Genomic DNA, 14,674 nt, shown 5'->3' on the forward strand with positions numbered 1-14,674 from the left:
AATGAAATGATAAAAATATTAATCTAATTGTATAGAGAAACTGTATGAATATTTGCAATAACGTATTGGTAAATGTAACCAAAATGTATCATGTTTTTTAGGTTCGGAATAATCTGACTTGAAAAATATCTCTCCAAAAGTTCAATTAACTGATACATTTGGACTGGCAAGCACCTAAATTATTATTTATTGCATTAGTCAAGAACAAAAACACTAAGCAGAGAACTTCTGTTTCTGTCCTTCCCTCATTGATTAAACCAAAAAAGGTCACACACAATAAAGTATTTACCCACATCATTAGAGAAATATATAGAGAGAGGTTAAGATTAATAAGTTAACTCATCTACTAAAAATTTTAAAAGTTGGCTTTGAGCATCATCAGACATTAAGGAGAGAGAAAAGATATTCCCTTTGTAAGATAAATTCTGCCTTCTACCATCAAACAGGTATGAATTTTGGAGGACAGAAGCAGTCTCAGAATGGCAGGAACTCAAATCAGTATCTAAGAGCAGGGTGAGTTTTCAATTGCATTTCAGTTATATACACAGACACCTAAGGGAAAATTGCCTAAAGACATTTACACCTCTGTTTCTTTTTAGATTGCCCTGAAGGGATTTAATCTTTGGCTATAATAGTTTTAGTTAGCTAATTTAAGAAGAAATTCTAAAAGTCTCTAATCATGGCCAAAAACTGGATAGTCACTTTTTAAGGTACTCAATAGAGAAGGCCAAGAGAACCATCAAGTTCTAAAGGTAAAAGTTTGTGCAAATTGGTGATTATGAATAACAAGACAATTCAACAGTTCATCACATGGATATAAGATTTTATAGAACTACCAAGGGAAGTGAGGAGAATTACATCATAAAAGAAAATATAGATGTTCCCCCCACCACCCTGTCCCTGTAAGGCTTTAAATAAAAGGAAAACTGTGTCTTGGAATTTTTGGAAGAAAAATCAATAAAAAGTATATTTCTTTAAACATATGTCATGGTAAAATGGTCAACTAGTCAAGTATCCAGAAATAATTAGCTGTACATTAATCACATACCATTCAGTACATTCTTGTTCAATTTTTGAACCAACTGAATAAGCTAATCCATGAAAACTGCATGGGCAATTTTCCAAGGAGATGCAAGTCCCATTTTCCATTATGAGGCCTATTTAAGAAAAACATATCAAATTCACAAAATAAATAATAAAGATTGTATTCTTTGAATATAATAATTCAACCAACTTTTATTGAACACTTGCTTACACTATGTGCTGGAAATAACAAGTTTCTTTACTTTCAAGGAGGTTACCGACAGCCTTGCTCTGTCTCAATCAGTAGCTACCTTATAAGGGTCTATTTCAGTGGTTTTCAACTTTCTCATCCCATGACTTGCCATCAGAAATTCAAGATTCACAGTACAGAATTAGGGCAACTAATGTCTCTTTGCTTTTGAGGGAAGAGGGGAGGAGAAGAGGGAGAAAGTATATTCTTGGTTTTATTTCTCTTTATGTCAAAGTGAGAGATTTATACTATCATCACACAGATAATAAAGAGCCAAGCAGTGCTTCTCAAAGGGCAAGTACAGTAGAACTGCATTTAGTACTTCTCTCTAATGAGGAAAGGTGGTCGAACCAGTGTTACTAAGCACACTGTTTGATTCAGCTGATCTGTTTTTCAGAGTAAGACTCTCTAGATGAAGGAAGCATTGACTTATATTTTGGTGCACGGATTTATATTCTGGTGCAAACTCCTTATCTCATCACTGGCTGGTAACAAACAGTTTAGGCCTGGCACGGGTCCAAAGCACTTAGAGTAGCACTGAAAGAACAATGGACTGAGGTCAACAGATCTGATTCCAAGTAGTCCTCAGTCATATTAAGTGTATGACAGTGGGAAAATCACTTAACTCCTCTGGGATTCTATTTTTTTTTAATCTGTAAAAATAAAAGGGTTTGAGTAAATCCTCAATGTTCTTATAAATGTCTATCAGTATAGCAGATTTAAATCCCGTTTCTATCACTTACTATGTTACTTCTAATTTCAAATATTAAAACTACATCAGGACTAAAATCTTGTACTGCCAAAATGTGAAGGTTTTTTTTTTCTGAACTTGATTTCATCTTTAAAAAATGAAAGTATATAAATTATTAAATATCTTTAAATACTCAAGAGAACAAAAGATCTGCCATGGGTAACTTCAAGACAAAGTTCCAAACTTCCAAGGAAATTTGCAAAGGAATAAGGCTTTTACTAAAGAAAAGCAGCCATTCCTTCTAGTCACTTCAAGGATCAAATCCTACAAGGATAGAAAATCACAACAGCCCTATCATCCTGAGAGATGACATTAAGATATGATTCTTGGATCACAGGGGTACTAGTTTCCATGAGTGCAGACATGGTTTCTTTCATGAAGCACTTACCATCCGCGCAGTAACATCCGTCAAGACAATGGAGATTACTCCCAAGACATTGGTCCTCAAATGTGCAGGTTGGTGGGCAACAACTGATACAATCCCGATGGACAAAGCTGTCATCACATTTATCAACTAAAATGGGCAAACAGGCGAGCTGTAAATCAACTTTATTCAACACTCAAAAAGATTACAGTGGGGTTTTTGGGTTTTTTTTTAAATTTTTTATTGAAGTATAGTTGATTTACAATATTGTATACATTTCAGGTGTACAGCACAGTGATTCAGAGATATATATTATATATATATGTATATATATATATATATATACACATATACATATATATATACATATTCTTTTCCCTTATAGGTTATTACATAATATTGAGTATAGTTCCCTGTGCTATAGTAGATCCCTGTTGGTTATCTATTTTATACATAGTAGTGTATATATGTTAATCCCAGCCTCCTAATTTATCCCTCCCCCACCTCCATTTCCCCTTTGGTAACCATAAGTTTGTTTTCTGTGTCTGTGACTCTCTTTCTGTTTTGGAATAAGTTCATTTGTGTCTTTTTTTTTCTTTTAGATTCCACATATAAGCAACATCATATGATATTTGTCTTAAGGAGATGTGGTGTATACACACACACACACACACACACACACACACACACACACAATGGAATATTACTCAGTCATAAAAAAGAATGAAATAATGCCATTTGCAGCAATATGGATTGACCTAGAGATTATCATACTAAGTGAAGTAAGGCAGACACAGAAAGACAGAGATTACAGTGTTTTAAAAGTATGCAAAAGTTTACCAACATTATTGCATCAATAACAAGTATTTGCAATTCATTAGTTTTGAGCACTAGGGTAAGTTTTGAGTACTAGGATAAGCCTAAAATTAATAGAAGTGCACAGGGCTGGAAAATAATGAAACATACTGCACGCTGGAAAGTCATCTCTCCAGTCTTGAATAGGGTAGCCAGCATGGGAACAGGCTCTAGCATACTCAGTGGCTGCTCGACAATAGGTCTCATCATCGTGAGTTCTGAAAAGTGAAAAGACAGATCCAATATCACACAGGAAATATTGACAGAAACCATACCTTTGAGCTCCTGATCTCAAGAAATGCTGAGTATGTGGTGAATATTCTAATATTAGCTGATGTCAGCTTGTATATAATATAATACATTATAATATGTTATGTACAATAATGCAGAAAACAGATAAACATGGGATCCCAGCTAAAAAGGCCTAGGTAAATTGTTTCATCTTTCAATAATTTGGCCACTTTTCATTTGATTCAAGGGAGTACCTATACTGAAAAAGATTTCTATTTTAATTATGATGTTCTTCCCAGAATCCTTGTATTTTTTTGTTCCCACACAAAGCATCCTAGATCTTTCAGAATTTAACAAATCCTATTAGAACAGATAAAATTCTATCACAGCAAAAACAACCAATATGAAAATTATTTCTAAGATACCATGCTCTTGATAGTATACATGCTGGAATAAAACCAATACTAATAACCTGCAGAACTTTTGAAAGATTAAATAAATAGCATTTAATTTAAGATTTAAAAGAAGATTTTTAATTCTTTCAGGTTTAAATTACTAAAGCTAGTTACTTTTATAATGCTGCCAAGAGTGAAAAACCTTTAAGTATTTTCTTATAATCGCCTTAGAAACTCCTCCAAACAAATATAAGAGGTCTGCCAATTCCCAAAGCAGATTAACAAGGCATCTACAAAATAAACAGGGTTTATAAGGTAGTGGGCTTGTTTTTCAACCCAACTGAAACTCAAAATTAAATAGTTAAATATCTTTCAAGATAATGACCTTACGAATGTTGTATTTTGTGAGCCTTAGCATTTTCAGTATCTCTGTTGTAAAAGCCAAAGCCACCAGTCTCAAATTGCACTTATCCTGTGCTACTGTAATTGAGTCATGAAGCTTATCTAGTCCAATTAACTGAGCTTTAGAAGGAAAAAAAAGCACTGAGCATATAAACTTCAGAAACTCAGAAAATATTCTAAACCTCCGAATAAGAAAAGTCTCTGAAAAACAAGGTAAGTTAAAACTGTTGAATTCCTAGAAAGACATTAAAATCTATGATTTACTTTAAATATGTGCATTGTTTCCTACAATTAATGGAGGCTCTGAAAACTAACAAAGTAACTGAATATTAGCTTTCCAACCCAATGCAACTATTATTCAAATAGCTACTATTTACTGTGACTATGTTATGCTAGTAACTGTACTGGGCATATTACATTTGGCATTGCATAAAAACAACAATCGGGCAAGAAAGAAATTATTATTGCAATTTACTGAGGGGAAAATAAGCTTATTTTTCCATTTTGGATGTGAACTTTAATAGGGAAAATGAACATTAAACAATAGTTGTTTTTATCAATAAATCAATTGATTTGGGTGTGGCAAAATTAGAAGCATTTCCTTGCTGCTAAGTTTAGCATTCTTAGAAGCAGAAACACGACAAGTTCAAGAACTGGTAATGTATCATCCTTCAAATTCCAACTCAGCTGTCATCTCCTCTAGGCACTACCTGATAAAGTTAGTAGTTCTCTCCTCCACATTCACTGCACTTTGCTTTTAAAGCATGTATAATTGCTGAAGGTCTGTTTCTCTGCCCCATTAGAATCTGAGTTCCTAGGGCAGGGACTATTTCTAAATTGTTTTTTGTTTTGATGGCCAACAGACACATGAAAAGATGCTCACCATCACTAATCATCAGGGAAATGCAAATCAAAACCACAATGAGATTATCACTTCACACCTGTCAGAATGGCTGTTGTCAAAAAAATAACAAACAGTTGGTGAAGATGTGGAGAAAAGGGAACTCTAGTAAACTGTTGGTGGGAATGTAAATTGGGGCAGTCACTATGCAAAAGAGAATGAAAGTTCCTCAAAAAACTGAAAATAGAACTACCCTATGACCCAGCAATTCCACTCCTGGGTATATAGTTGAAGAAAACAAAAGCACTAATTCAAAAAGATATATGCACATCAATGTTCACAGCAGCATTGTTTTTTTTCATCAGTAGAAGGCATTCATTTTTTTCAGCAACATTTATCAAGATCAGGGCCAGCTTTATGGGAATGTGACCTGTGTAGTCAGTCACACAAGGCCCTGCTCTTAAAAAGACCCTTCAGGGCTTCCCTGGTGGCGCAGTGGTTGGGAGTCCGCCTGCCGATGCAGGGGACACAGGTTCGTGCCCGGTCCGGGAAGATCCCACGTGCCGCGGAGTGGCTGGGCCCGTGAGCCATGGCCAGTGAGCCTGCGCGTCCGGAGCCTGTTGCTCCGCAACGGGAGAGGCCACAACAGTGAGAGGCCCGCGTACCGCAAAAAAAATAAATAAATAAAAAACTAAAATAAATAAATAAATTAATTAATTAAAAAAAAAAAAAAGACCCTTCACTTAGCTGGACCCTGTACTCGGTTTCACACTCTGCTGTCACTATCTTGAAATTCTCAACAATGTTTTTAACAGGGGGCCTTGCATTTTCATTTTGTACTACCCCCTCCCCCCAGATTTATTATATCCCAAATGAACTAACTGACATTCTGACATAATTCAGGCTAAAGCACAGTCAGCCTACCCAGAATAAGCAGAGTAGGGTAAGAGATAAGGCAAAGGGCAAATTCAGATCTGCTGAGAATAGTCAAGTTGTATGAAATAAGATCAAGCAAAGATTCATACTCCTTACTATGAGCCCTAAGACTCTAGGTAATCTAGGCTCTGCCTACTTCTCTAACTTCATCTCCTCTCTCTCTCCCATTCACCATGCCCAGCAACACTTTTTTTGTGTTCTGTAAACACCCCGAATTTGTTTTGCCATAGTAGCATTACTTACAATAGCCAAGATATGGAAGCAGCCTAAGTTTCCATCAAAGATGAATGAATAAAGAAGATATTATGGAATATTACAAATGGAACATTACACAGCCATAAAAAGGAATAAAATTTTGCCATTTGCAAAAACGTGGATGGACTTGAAGGGTGTTATGCTTAGTGAAATAAGACAGAAAAAGAAAATACTGTGTTTTCACTTATATGTGGAATCTAAAAAAATAAATGAATGAATATAACAAAACAGAAAGAGATTCACAGAGAACAAACTAGTGGCTACCACTGGGGAGAGGGATGAGGGGCGGGGCAAGATAGGAGAAGGGAATGAAGAGGTATAAACTACTAGGTATAAAATAAATAAGATATAAGGATGTAATGTACAGCGTAGAGAATATAGTCAATATTTTATAATAATGCTAAATGGAGTATAATTTATAAACATATTGAATCACTATGCTGTACACCTGAAACTAATATAATATTGTAAATCAACTATACTTCAACAAAAAATTTAAAAATAAAATAAATTAAAAATCAACATAATAGGGCTTCCCTGGTGGCGCAGTGGTTGAGAGTCTGCCTTCTAGTGCAGGGGACACGGGTTCGAGCCCTGGTCTGGGAGGATCCCACATGCCACGGAGCAACTGGGCCCGTGAGCCACAACTACTGAGCCTGCGCGTCTAGAGCCTGTGCTCTGCAACAAGAGAGGCCACGATTGTGAGAGGCCCGCGTGCTGCGATGAAGAGTGGCCCCCGCTTGCCACAACTAGAGAAAGCCCTCGCACAGAAACGAAGACCCAACACAGACAAAAACAAATAAATAAACAAATGTGGGTTTAAAGAAAAAAAATTTAAAAATCAACATAATAAATTGTTTCTATTTCACCAAGATGTGGCACAATGCTCAACTCGGAAAAAACACTCAGAAAATGTGTTGAATTGAATTCAAAACACTATCATAATCCAAGCAGGAAATTAATTTGTGTTCAGCAGATTCACAATTATATAATCATGGTATAGGATCCCTGTAGGCAGTCTTTTAACATAAGAAATGAAGAGACTCTCCTTTAGGGGAAAAAGAATGTAGGTAGGTATAGTCCTGGGTGAAATATTGAGGGGAGTGAAAGGCTAACCCTGGTACCTTCTCACTTCCATTTTATCAATGCCCACTTATTCCATTATAAAGCCCTTTCTTTGGTATTACCTGCCTGCTCTGCCCTGCCTCTTCACCTCAGATATGTATCTTAAGGTGTCAGCTGATTTCAACCAGTAAAAGGTGTTTCACCATCCTGCTGTTTTTATTTGCCCTAAAGAAAGCCATTAGGTTTTGAAATCCAAAGCCTAAATACATCAAAATTTCAAAAGACAAAAATGTTAACTTCTTAATGATGAAATTTCAGATGAAGTAGGTATGGTCAGCTACCTTTCATGCCCAGTTCCCTCTTCTTTTCAGTATTAGAACCTGCAAGTTTTTGCTGGGCATATGGCTGCCCAGCCAAGGACAACATTTCTCAGCTGTCCTTACTTCTAGGTATGGCCCATGTTTCTAAGTTCTGACCAAAGGGTTAAAAGTGAGAATGTGCATGAAACTTCCACATCACTTCCTTAAAAATGCTGACAGCCCTCTATTTCCTTTTCTCCCTTCCTAAGGGTTAAAATATGAGCATGGCAGTGGTGAGCCAGTTTTGACAATGAAATTGAAAATAATACCCTAGGCCCTGGGGGATGACATAGCAATAGTATCACTGAGTCAATGGAGAAATATAAGCATTCAATTGAATCGAAGCCACTGATGCTTTTGAAGAAACCAAACAATATCCCAACTAATAAATGGCGACTGACTTTTCTGGATCTGCCAAGTGATCCTTCACTTCAGCCTACCTGAGAAACGAGTGCTAAAGATGATAAGACAAGTGAGAAGACTGTTGGAGAATGGTCCCAGAATGAGTCATCATGGAATAAGAACAATTGTTAATTCCATATAGATGGCTAAATAAGGACAATGGACTACCTACAGAGTCCTCAAAAAAGAGCCTAAGTGATAGAACAGAGATAGAACAATATAGCACTTAAATGAAAAATAAAACCAAATAGAGGACAGAATGTTATAAAATATCAAGGTCAGTACTCAATATTTTAGGCAGAGGGAATGCTCTTTCAAAGCTCCTGCATTAGTTCAGAAATCCCTGAGACTATACATACAAATAAAGGTATAACTGTACTTTATTCAAAATTAAGAAGTTTCCCAAACAATCTCATTTTAATATCTGGAAAATATTATTACATTCATTATTTTTATAATAATCTTAATTTAATTAAAGCAGAGTGATTATAAATAACTTCACACTACCTCAACCTTTCCTCTCTGTTTTCACTTTTGATAAACTTAGACCTCTTAACAAGCTACCCAAGATATAATTTCAGTGGTTTTACTCAACCAAAAATTAGTTTGGTCCTTTACAGCAATGTTCCCATGTACCATTTAAACTTCTTGGGATACTTAAAAGATGCAAACATAAAAATTTCTTGAGATATTCTCAAACATTCAAGATAGCTAATCACATACACTTGGTAATTTTTTTTAATTGAAGTATAGTTGATTTACATGTTGTGTTAGTTTCTGGTGTACAGCGAAGTGATTCAGTTATACATATATATACATATTATTTTTCATATTCTTTTCCATTATGGTTTATTACAGGATATTAAATATAGTTCCCTGCTCTGTACAGGACCTTGTTGTTTATTTTATATACAGTATTTTGTATCTGCTAATCACAAACTCCTAATTTATCCCTCCCCACCCCCTTTCCCCTTTGGTAACCACAAGTTTGTTTTCTATGTCTTTGTTTCTGTTTTGTAAATAAGTTAACCTGTGTCATATTTTAGATTCCACAATAAGTGATACCATATAGTATTTGTCTTTCTCTTTCTGACTTACTTCACTTAGTCTGATAATCTCTAGATCCACCCATGTTGCTGCAAACGGCATTATTTCATTCTTTTTTATGGCTAGTATTCCATTGTATATAAATACCACATCTTCTTTATGCACTCATCTGTCGATGGACACTTAGGTTGCTTCCATGTCTTGGCGATTGTTAATAGTGCTGCTATGAATATCAGGGTACATGTATCTTTCACTTGGTAAACTTTTGAAAAACTAAAATAAAAAGGACTTCACCTCAGTAATGGGTAATTTATAAGTTCTACATTGATGAACACGTTATGATGAGTCTCACTGAATTTGTTCCCTAGACAACCACCTTAGTCTACGTGTTCTTAACCCGGGAGTGAAGGCAAGAGTCTGTGCCCTTGGATGTGAAAAATACTACATGTTTATTTTTGCTAATCTCCAGCTGATATTTAGCACTTCTTTCAGTTACACACATGGGCAACACATCACAATGTTCTTAGCAGAATCTGTAACTTTGTCATCAATGTAACTCATATCTCATTTTTCCATATTTTCATTTCTCATTTAATTGTTGCAGATATCTCAAAATATTGTTTATACTCATCACTATATCAAACTACATTAGTTATTAGACCTGAAATGCACATAAAAGAGCACATGGATCAGAAATTCATTTCATTTACTATTTCAGTAATTCTATTTCAATATAATTAGTTCCTTTGTAATCTTATATGCTTTATTTTGTGCATTTCAAAACACTATTTTGAAAAGAGCCTATAGCCTCTCTAGGTTCCCAAAAGGGATCAGTGGCACAAAAAGTGTATAAGAACTAATGTACTCTGTTCATGCTGTTAATATAAAACACTCAGACTGTACCTGTTATCCAGTAAGATTTTAATAGCTGTTAGTACAGTTTATGTTTTACATTTCCCATTACATTTTGTGAACTGCTGAGATGATGAGTTACACAATTGTTTTTGCTCTTCTTTTTGGATAAAGAAAATTTTATTGCAAATAAAATCATTTCACTTACTTGCAAAGATCATTAACACAGCTGGCAATATATAAATATGGATCAATATATTCATGGCAGCTCAAAAAGGGAAACTGCAACAGTATCTGACACTTGAAGAAGATTGCCTATGAAGAAAAAGATGGCGGTCAGCAGAACATACTGAATGATATGCTTGTACTCTCATTTTTTTCTACTGATCTGTTTGCAAGACACTCTGTTCTTACTAGGAAAGAGAAAGTATGTAGGCTTATAAATTTTAAACAACACTTTTCTAACTACATATTTTTATAATGAGTACTACTTTTATGAAACTCATTGTAGTCACCATTTTTGAAATAATCATTATTCTTGTTGCATTACATTTCCTGATTTTAATAGTGTTTATGTAGTATTTACACTAAAAATGCTTAGTGTTAAATATACAAATACAGTATATGTGTGGTGTATCCAACATGCCTAAATTTTTCACATCATATTTACCTCAAATGCTGGCATTCCACTGGAGCATGGATTTGGAAAATCTGAGGGTGTGGTTACACATTTGGGGTCATCTGGAGTTTGCACCAACCAACTATTTGCAAACATAGCAATGTCTTCTGTATAGTCCTCTATTTCACACAAACACATACAAAAAAATATGTATAATAGGATCACTTTCCACAAAGACACAGTTCACCAACATAAACTTCCTGGTCAAAAAGTTAAACTCAATAGCTTTATAATTACCAATGATATTAGACTATAACATTACTTCAGCATAATAAAAATAAATTGAACAAAGTTTAAGTACCAAATAAAAGTTAATACCATTGGAGAGAGAAAGCAAACTTCATTGAAGCAAAATGGGGAAGGGTTGAAAAGTGAGTGGTACAAAATGAATACCAGTTAAGCCTGCAGTTTATAATGCAGAGAGGAGAAAGAATATGCATAAAATTAAGAAACATAAGTCAAAGTTTGGTATGAAAATTTTCAGACAGCCCTCTCATTCTATTTGACATAAGTCAGAACCTTACTAAAATTGTAGCTCCATTTTGGGGGTACCTAGAGCCCTTGTGGAGATTTCAGAGGATGGTCATACAGACAATGAAAAAATGGAAAAGACACCTGGAGAAGAGGGTACTAAGAAGTGAATTCATTCCATTGGAATAGGATGAATAGTGTTTCTAAAGATGCTCGGGACAGATTAGGAATCCTGATACCATCCCAGCATTATTCAGAGGCAAGATTCAGGAGCTACTATGCAGCAGCAACAAACAGGCAGTTGGTGGTGAGCACTCTGGGCCTTCTATCTGGCCTGAGGACAAGTTCAGGATCTGACATGAAAATTAATCCTGCCCCACGTTCAGACAAGGGCTGAATCTGCAATCTCAAGGACTCCGCAGACCCAAACAAGATGACATCTCGAAGTTCCATGTGACAGCCTTCATGTTTGAGTGTTAGCATCTCTACCACTGAGATTTACACAGCCACAGGTCCACCATCGATGACAAGCTACTGCACCACTAGAATCAAAAACTGCAAGCCAAATTGTTCACCATTCTATCTCAGCATCTTCAAGATAGGAAGATGTCTACTTACTATTACCAATTTTGGGGAAGATTGTAAAAGTTCATCTATAAGAACGCTTTGCTCTCTTAGTATAAAATCCCAAATTTTACAGGGGCCTGGAAGACTTTTTTGATCTGGCCTCTGCACTCCCCCAACTCCCCACCTGTTTCACCCACTCTACCCCACCCTATCCCTCCTACATCTTCCACTCCTATTTTTGCTCAGCCTACTCCAATCATACAAGCTTTATAATGTTCTTCACTCAAGCTCATTTCCACCCTGCTCCTGCTTTTGCTCTTGCATCTCCTCCTTCGAAATCACTCTTCCCCCACCCCAATCTTCCCTCTGCTGTCTCCCTTACTTCATGTGGACATCTATTTAATATGACCTCCTCAGAGAAGCCTTCTCCAGCACATGATCTAGACCCACCAAACATACACTGTTCTGTCACTTAGTCTCCTTTTCCCCCTTTTTTAATGGCTGCTATTGCTCACAAAAATTATATTTTAATTTGTCTATTTATTTTGCCTTCTACTACATGAAGGGAGAGAGCTTGTTTAAGCTGTCCTATTGCTGGATCCCTAGTTTACTATCTGGTATAGAGTAGGTGCTCAAAATATATTTGCTAAATAAGTGAACGAATAAATACAAGGGAGTTTTCCATATTTATTAAATAGATTATTAGAGTCCTAGATGTTTGGTCCACTTTATTATCTCTGATATTGTTGGAAATGCTATACCCTGAACCAAGCATGGGTCTGGTCTAATATACTTATTTTTATTTTATTTATTTATTTATTTATTTATTTATTTATTTATTTATTTATTTATTTTGCGGTACACGGGCCTCTCACTGTTGCGGCCTCACCCATTGCAGAGCACAGGCTCCGGACGCGCAGGCTCAGTGGCCATGGCTCACGGGCCCAGCCGCTCCGCGGCATGTGGGATCTTCCCGGACCAGGGCACGAACCCATGTCCCCTGCATCGGCAGGCAGATTCTCAACCACTGTGTCACCAGGGAAGCCAAATATACTTATTTTTAAAAGGAAAAACTGATGTTCCTTTTAAGTAAATTTATAGTCACATTTCATTTCAAAGCATCATCGTACTTTTAAGGTCTGCAGAATCAAAAATATTTCCTAAAGGCCCACCTATTTCCATATTTATGCACAAATTTTAATGTAACTAAACAACCTGAGCAATCCCTTAGAGTTCACTTTAATTCCAGCTTTTAACCACATATTTAGCTGTTTTCACTACATTGCATTAACAAAAAAGTCACAAATGTTGGTTACTATGAGACTTTAAATCCATATCAGTTGGTGGTCTGGGAGCCTGTAAAACTAAAATTAAAATGTTTCATATAAAATGTACTACAAACGGAGCAATTTACTGTCCATATTGGAACACTTCTAAGAGTGAAAGAGAGGCAGTATTAATTATTATGCTGGGAAAAACAAGAGTAAATCAGGGCTTCTATGAGTAGCTAGCCATAGACATGAATTATGGAACCAGAATCTCAACTAGACAACAAATTTAAATATTTCTATATCTACAGAAATTCTGAAAAGGCTCATTTCTTTGTGAAGTCATGCCTGAAGAATGCATAGGAATGCAGAGAGAAATACAATTTTAATCACTGTTAAGAAATTATTAATTCAATGGGATTCAATCAAACTACCTCTCTGCCTCTAAAGATTTATCTAATCAGCAAAGTACAGGCTGAGTTTCAAGAAAATACTAGGCATCTTTAAGCTAAAGGTAATACAGCTCACCTGTAGACGTATTCTTGCATTATTATGGTATGAGAGAAAATCGGAAAGCAGGTTCTAGTCACATCTTTATAAATTATCATAAGTTAGTTTTTTTTATCATTCTGCTTTACTCTGTGCACTAAATAAAATTGTGAAAAAGCTGAAATCTCTCTTTAGGCTCCTTCCATATACTTTCCAGGGTCCTTCTTGCCTTCTGCCAGTTCAGCCGTAATTCAGTCAAATTGCCTCCTTCCGGTCTTCTCCCACAAATAATCTGCTAACATCCCTCTGCCTGCTGCCCAATTATCTCACTGTAAGCAACCATTTTATGTTCCAGGTTATCAAAGTCTGTCTGACTCTTAACGCAAATCCTAATCTGAGTCTCTCTGCCTCTAACAAGAGCGGATGCTATTTTCTATCCCAACTTCTATACCATGTTCCCTAGATGTTCCCAGGGAAGTTGCCCATGGCAGTCTTTAACTCTAACATTGAGAATTGAATTGAGTATTATTTTTTTCATAAAGCTTTGATACAGAAGAAAAAGAAATCAATAGCTGCCATCTGATTGGTTCTGCCTACGTCCAAAACCCTACTTCCTAATATAGTCTCAAGATTCCAAGTTTGTGAACTCTCTCATTCTAAATACCCAACCGGATGCAAAACACCATTTCGTGATGAAATGTACAATACTGTACATTTGTACTGTGCTCACAGACTTTTAAACACTTTCACTTACATTTTCTCATTAGATTCTCAGAGGCTGGGAAGCTCTAAGGGTCATTATTATTATCTCCATTTTGCACGTAAGAAAATTGACTCCTTGAGGCCCTGCTCTTTAGCTACTAGTAAACTAATACTGATGAAGCATTATGCATCCTGGGAAAATGTTTGCATTTTGACAAGGGCCTCTTAAAGCAATGTCTTTAATCAAACATTTTCACGTTAGCTCCATTATAGGCTCATTGAGAACACTTGGAGATGATAATAAATTAGCTAAAATGTATTCAGTATTAACTATGTGCCAAGCGAGACACTGTACTAAGTATTTTACAGGGATTACCTCATTTAATCCTTGCAACTCTATGAAGTATACACTACTAGTATATCATTAAACTTAGAAAGTTTAACAAGTGGCAAAGCAGAATATGAATCCC

General features: G+C 35.9%; 1 protein-coding gene across 1 annotated transcript in view; it reads right to left on the minus strand.

Annotated features, from left to right (window-relative positions):
* OTOGL (otogelin like) overlaps positions 1-14,674 on the minus strand; it is a 148,810-nt gene that overhangs the window by 108,226 nt on the left and 25,910 nt on the right. Inside the window, exons 9-13 of the mRNA XM_019918727.3 lie at positions 10,699-10,826; positions 10,237-10,343; positions 3,355-3,461; positions 2,413-2,538; positions 1,049-1,157 (exon numbers count right to left, since the gene is read on the minus strand). Of these exons, the coding sequence (XP_019774286.2) occupies positions 1,049-1,157; positions 2,413-2,538; positions 3,355-3,461; positions 10,237-10,343; positions 10,699-10,826 (577 nt within the window). The remainder of the gene's footprint in view (positions 1-1,048; positions 1,158-2,412; positions 2,539-3,354; positions 3,462-10,236; positions 10,344-10,698; positions 10,827-14,674) is intronic.

This window comes from Tursiops truncatus, chromosome 11, assembly GCF_011762595.2.
Source record: "Tursiops truncatus isolate mTurTru1 chromosome 11, mTurTru1.mat.Y, whole genome shotgun sequence".
Lineage (NCBI taxonomy): Eukaryota > Metazoa > Chordata > Mammalia > Artiodactyla > Delphinidae > Tursiops > Tursiops truncatus.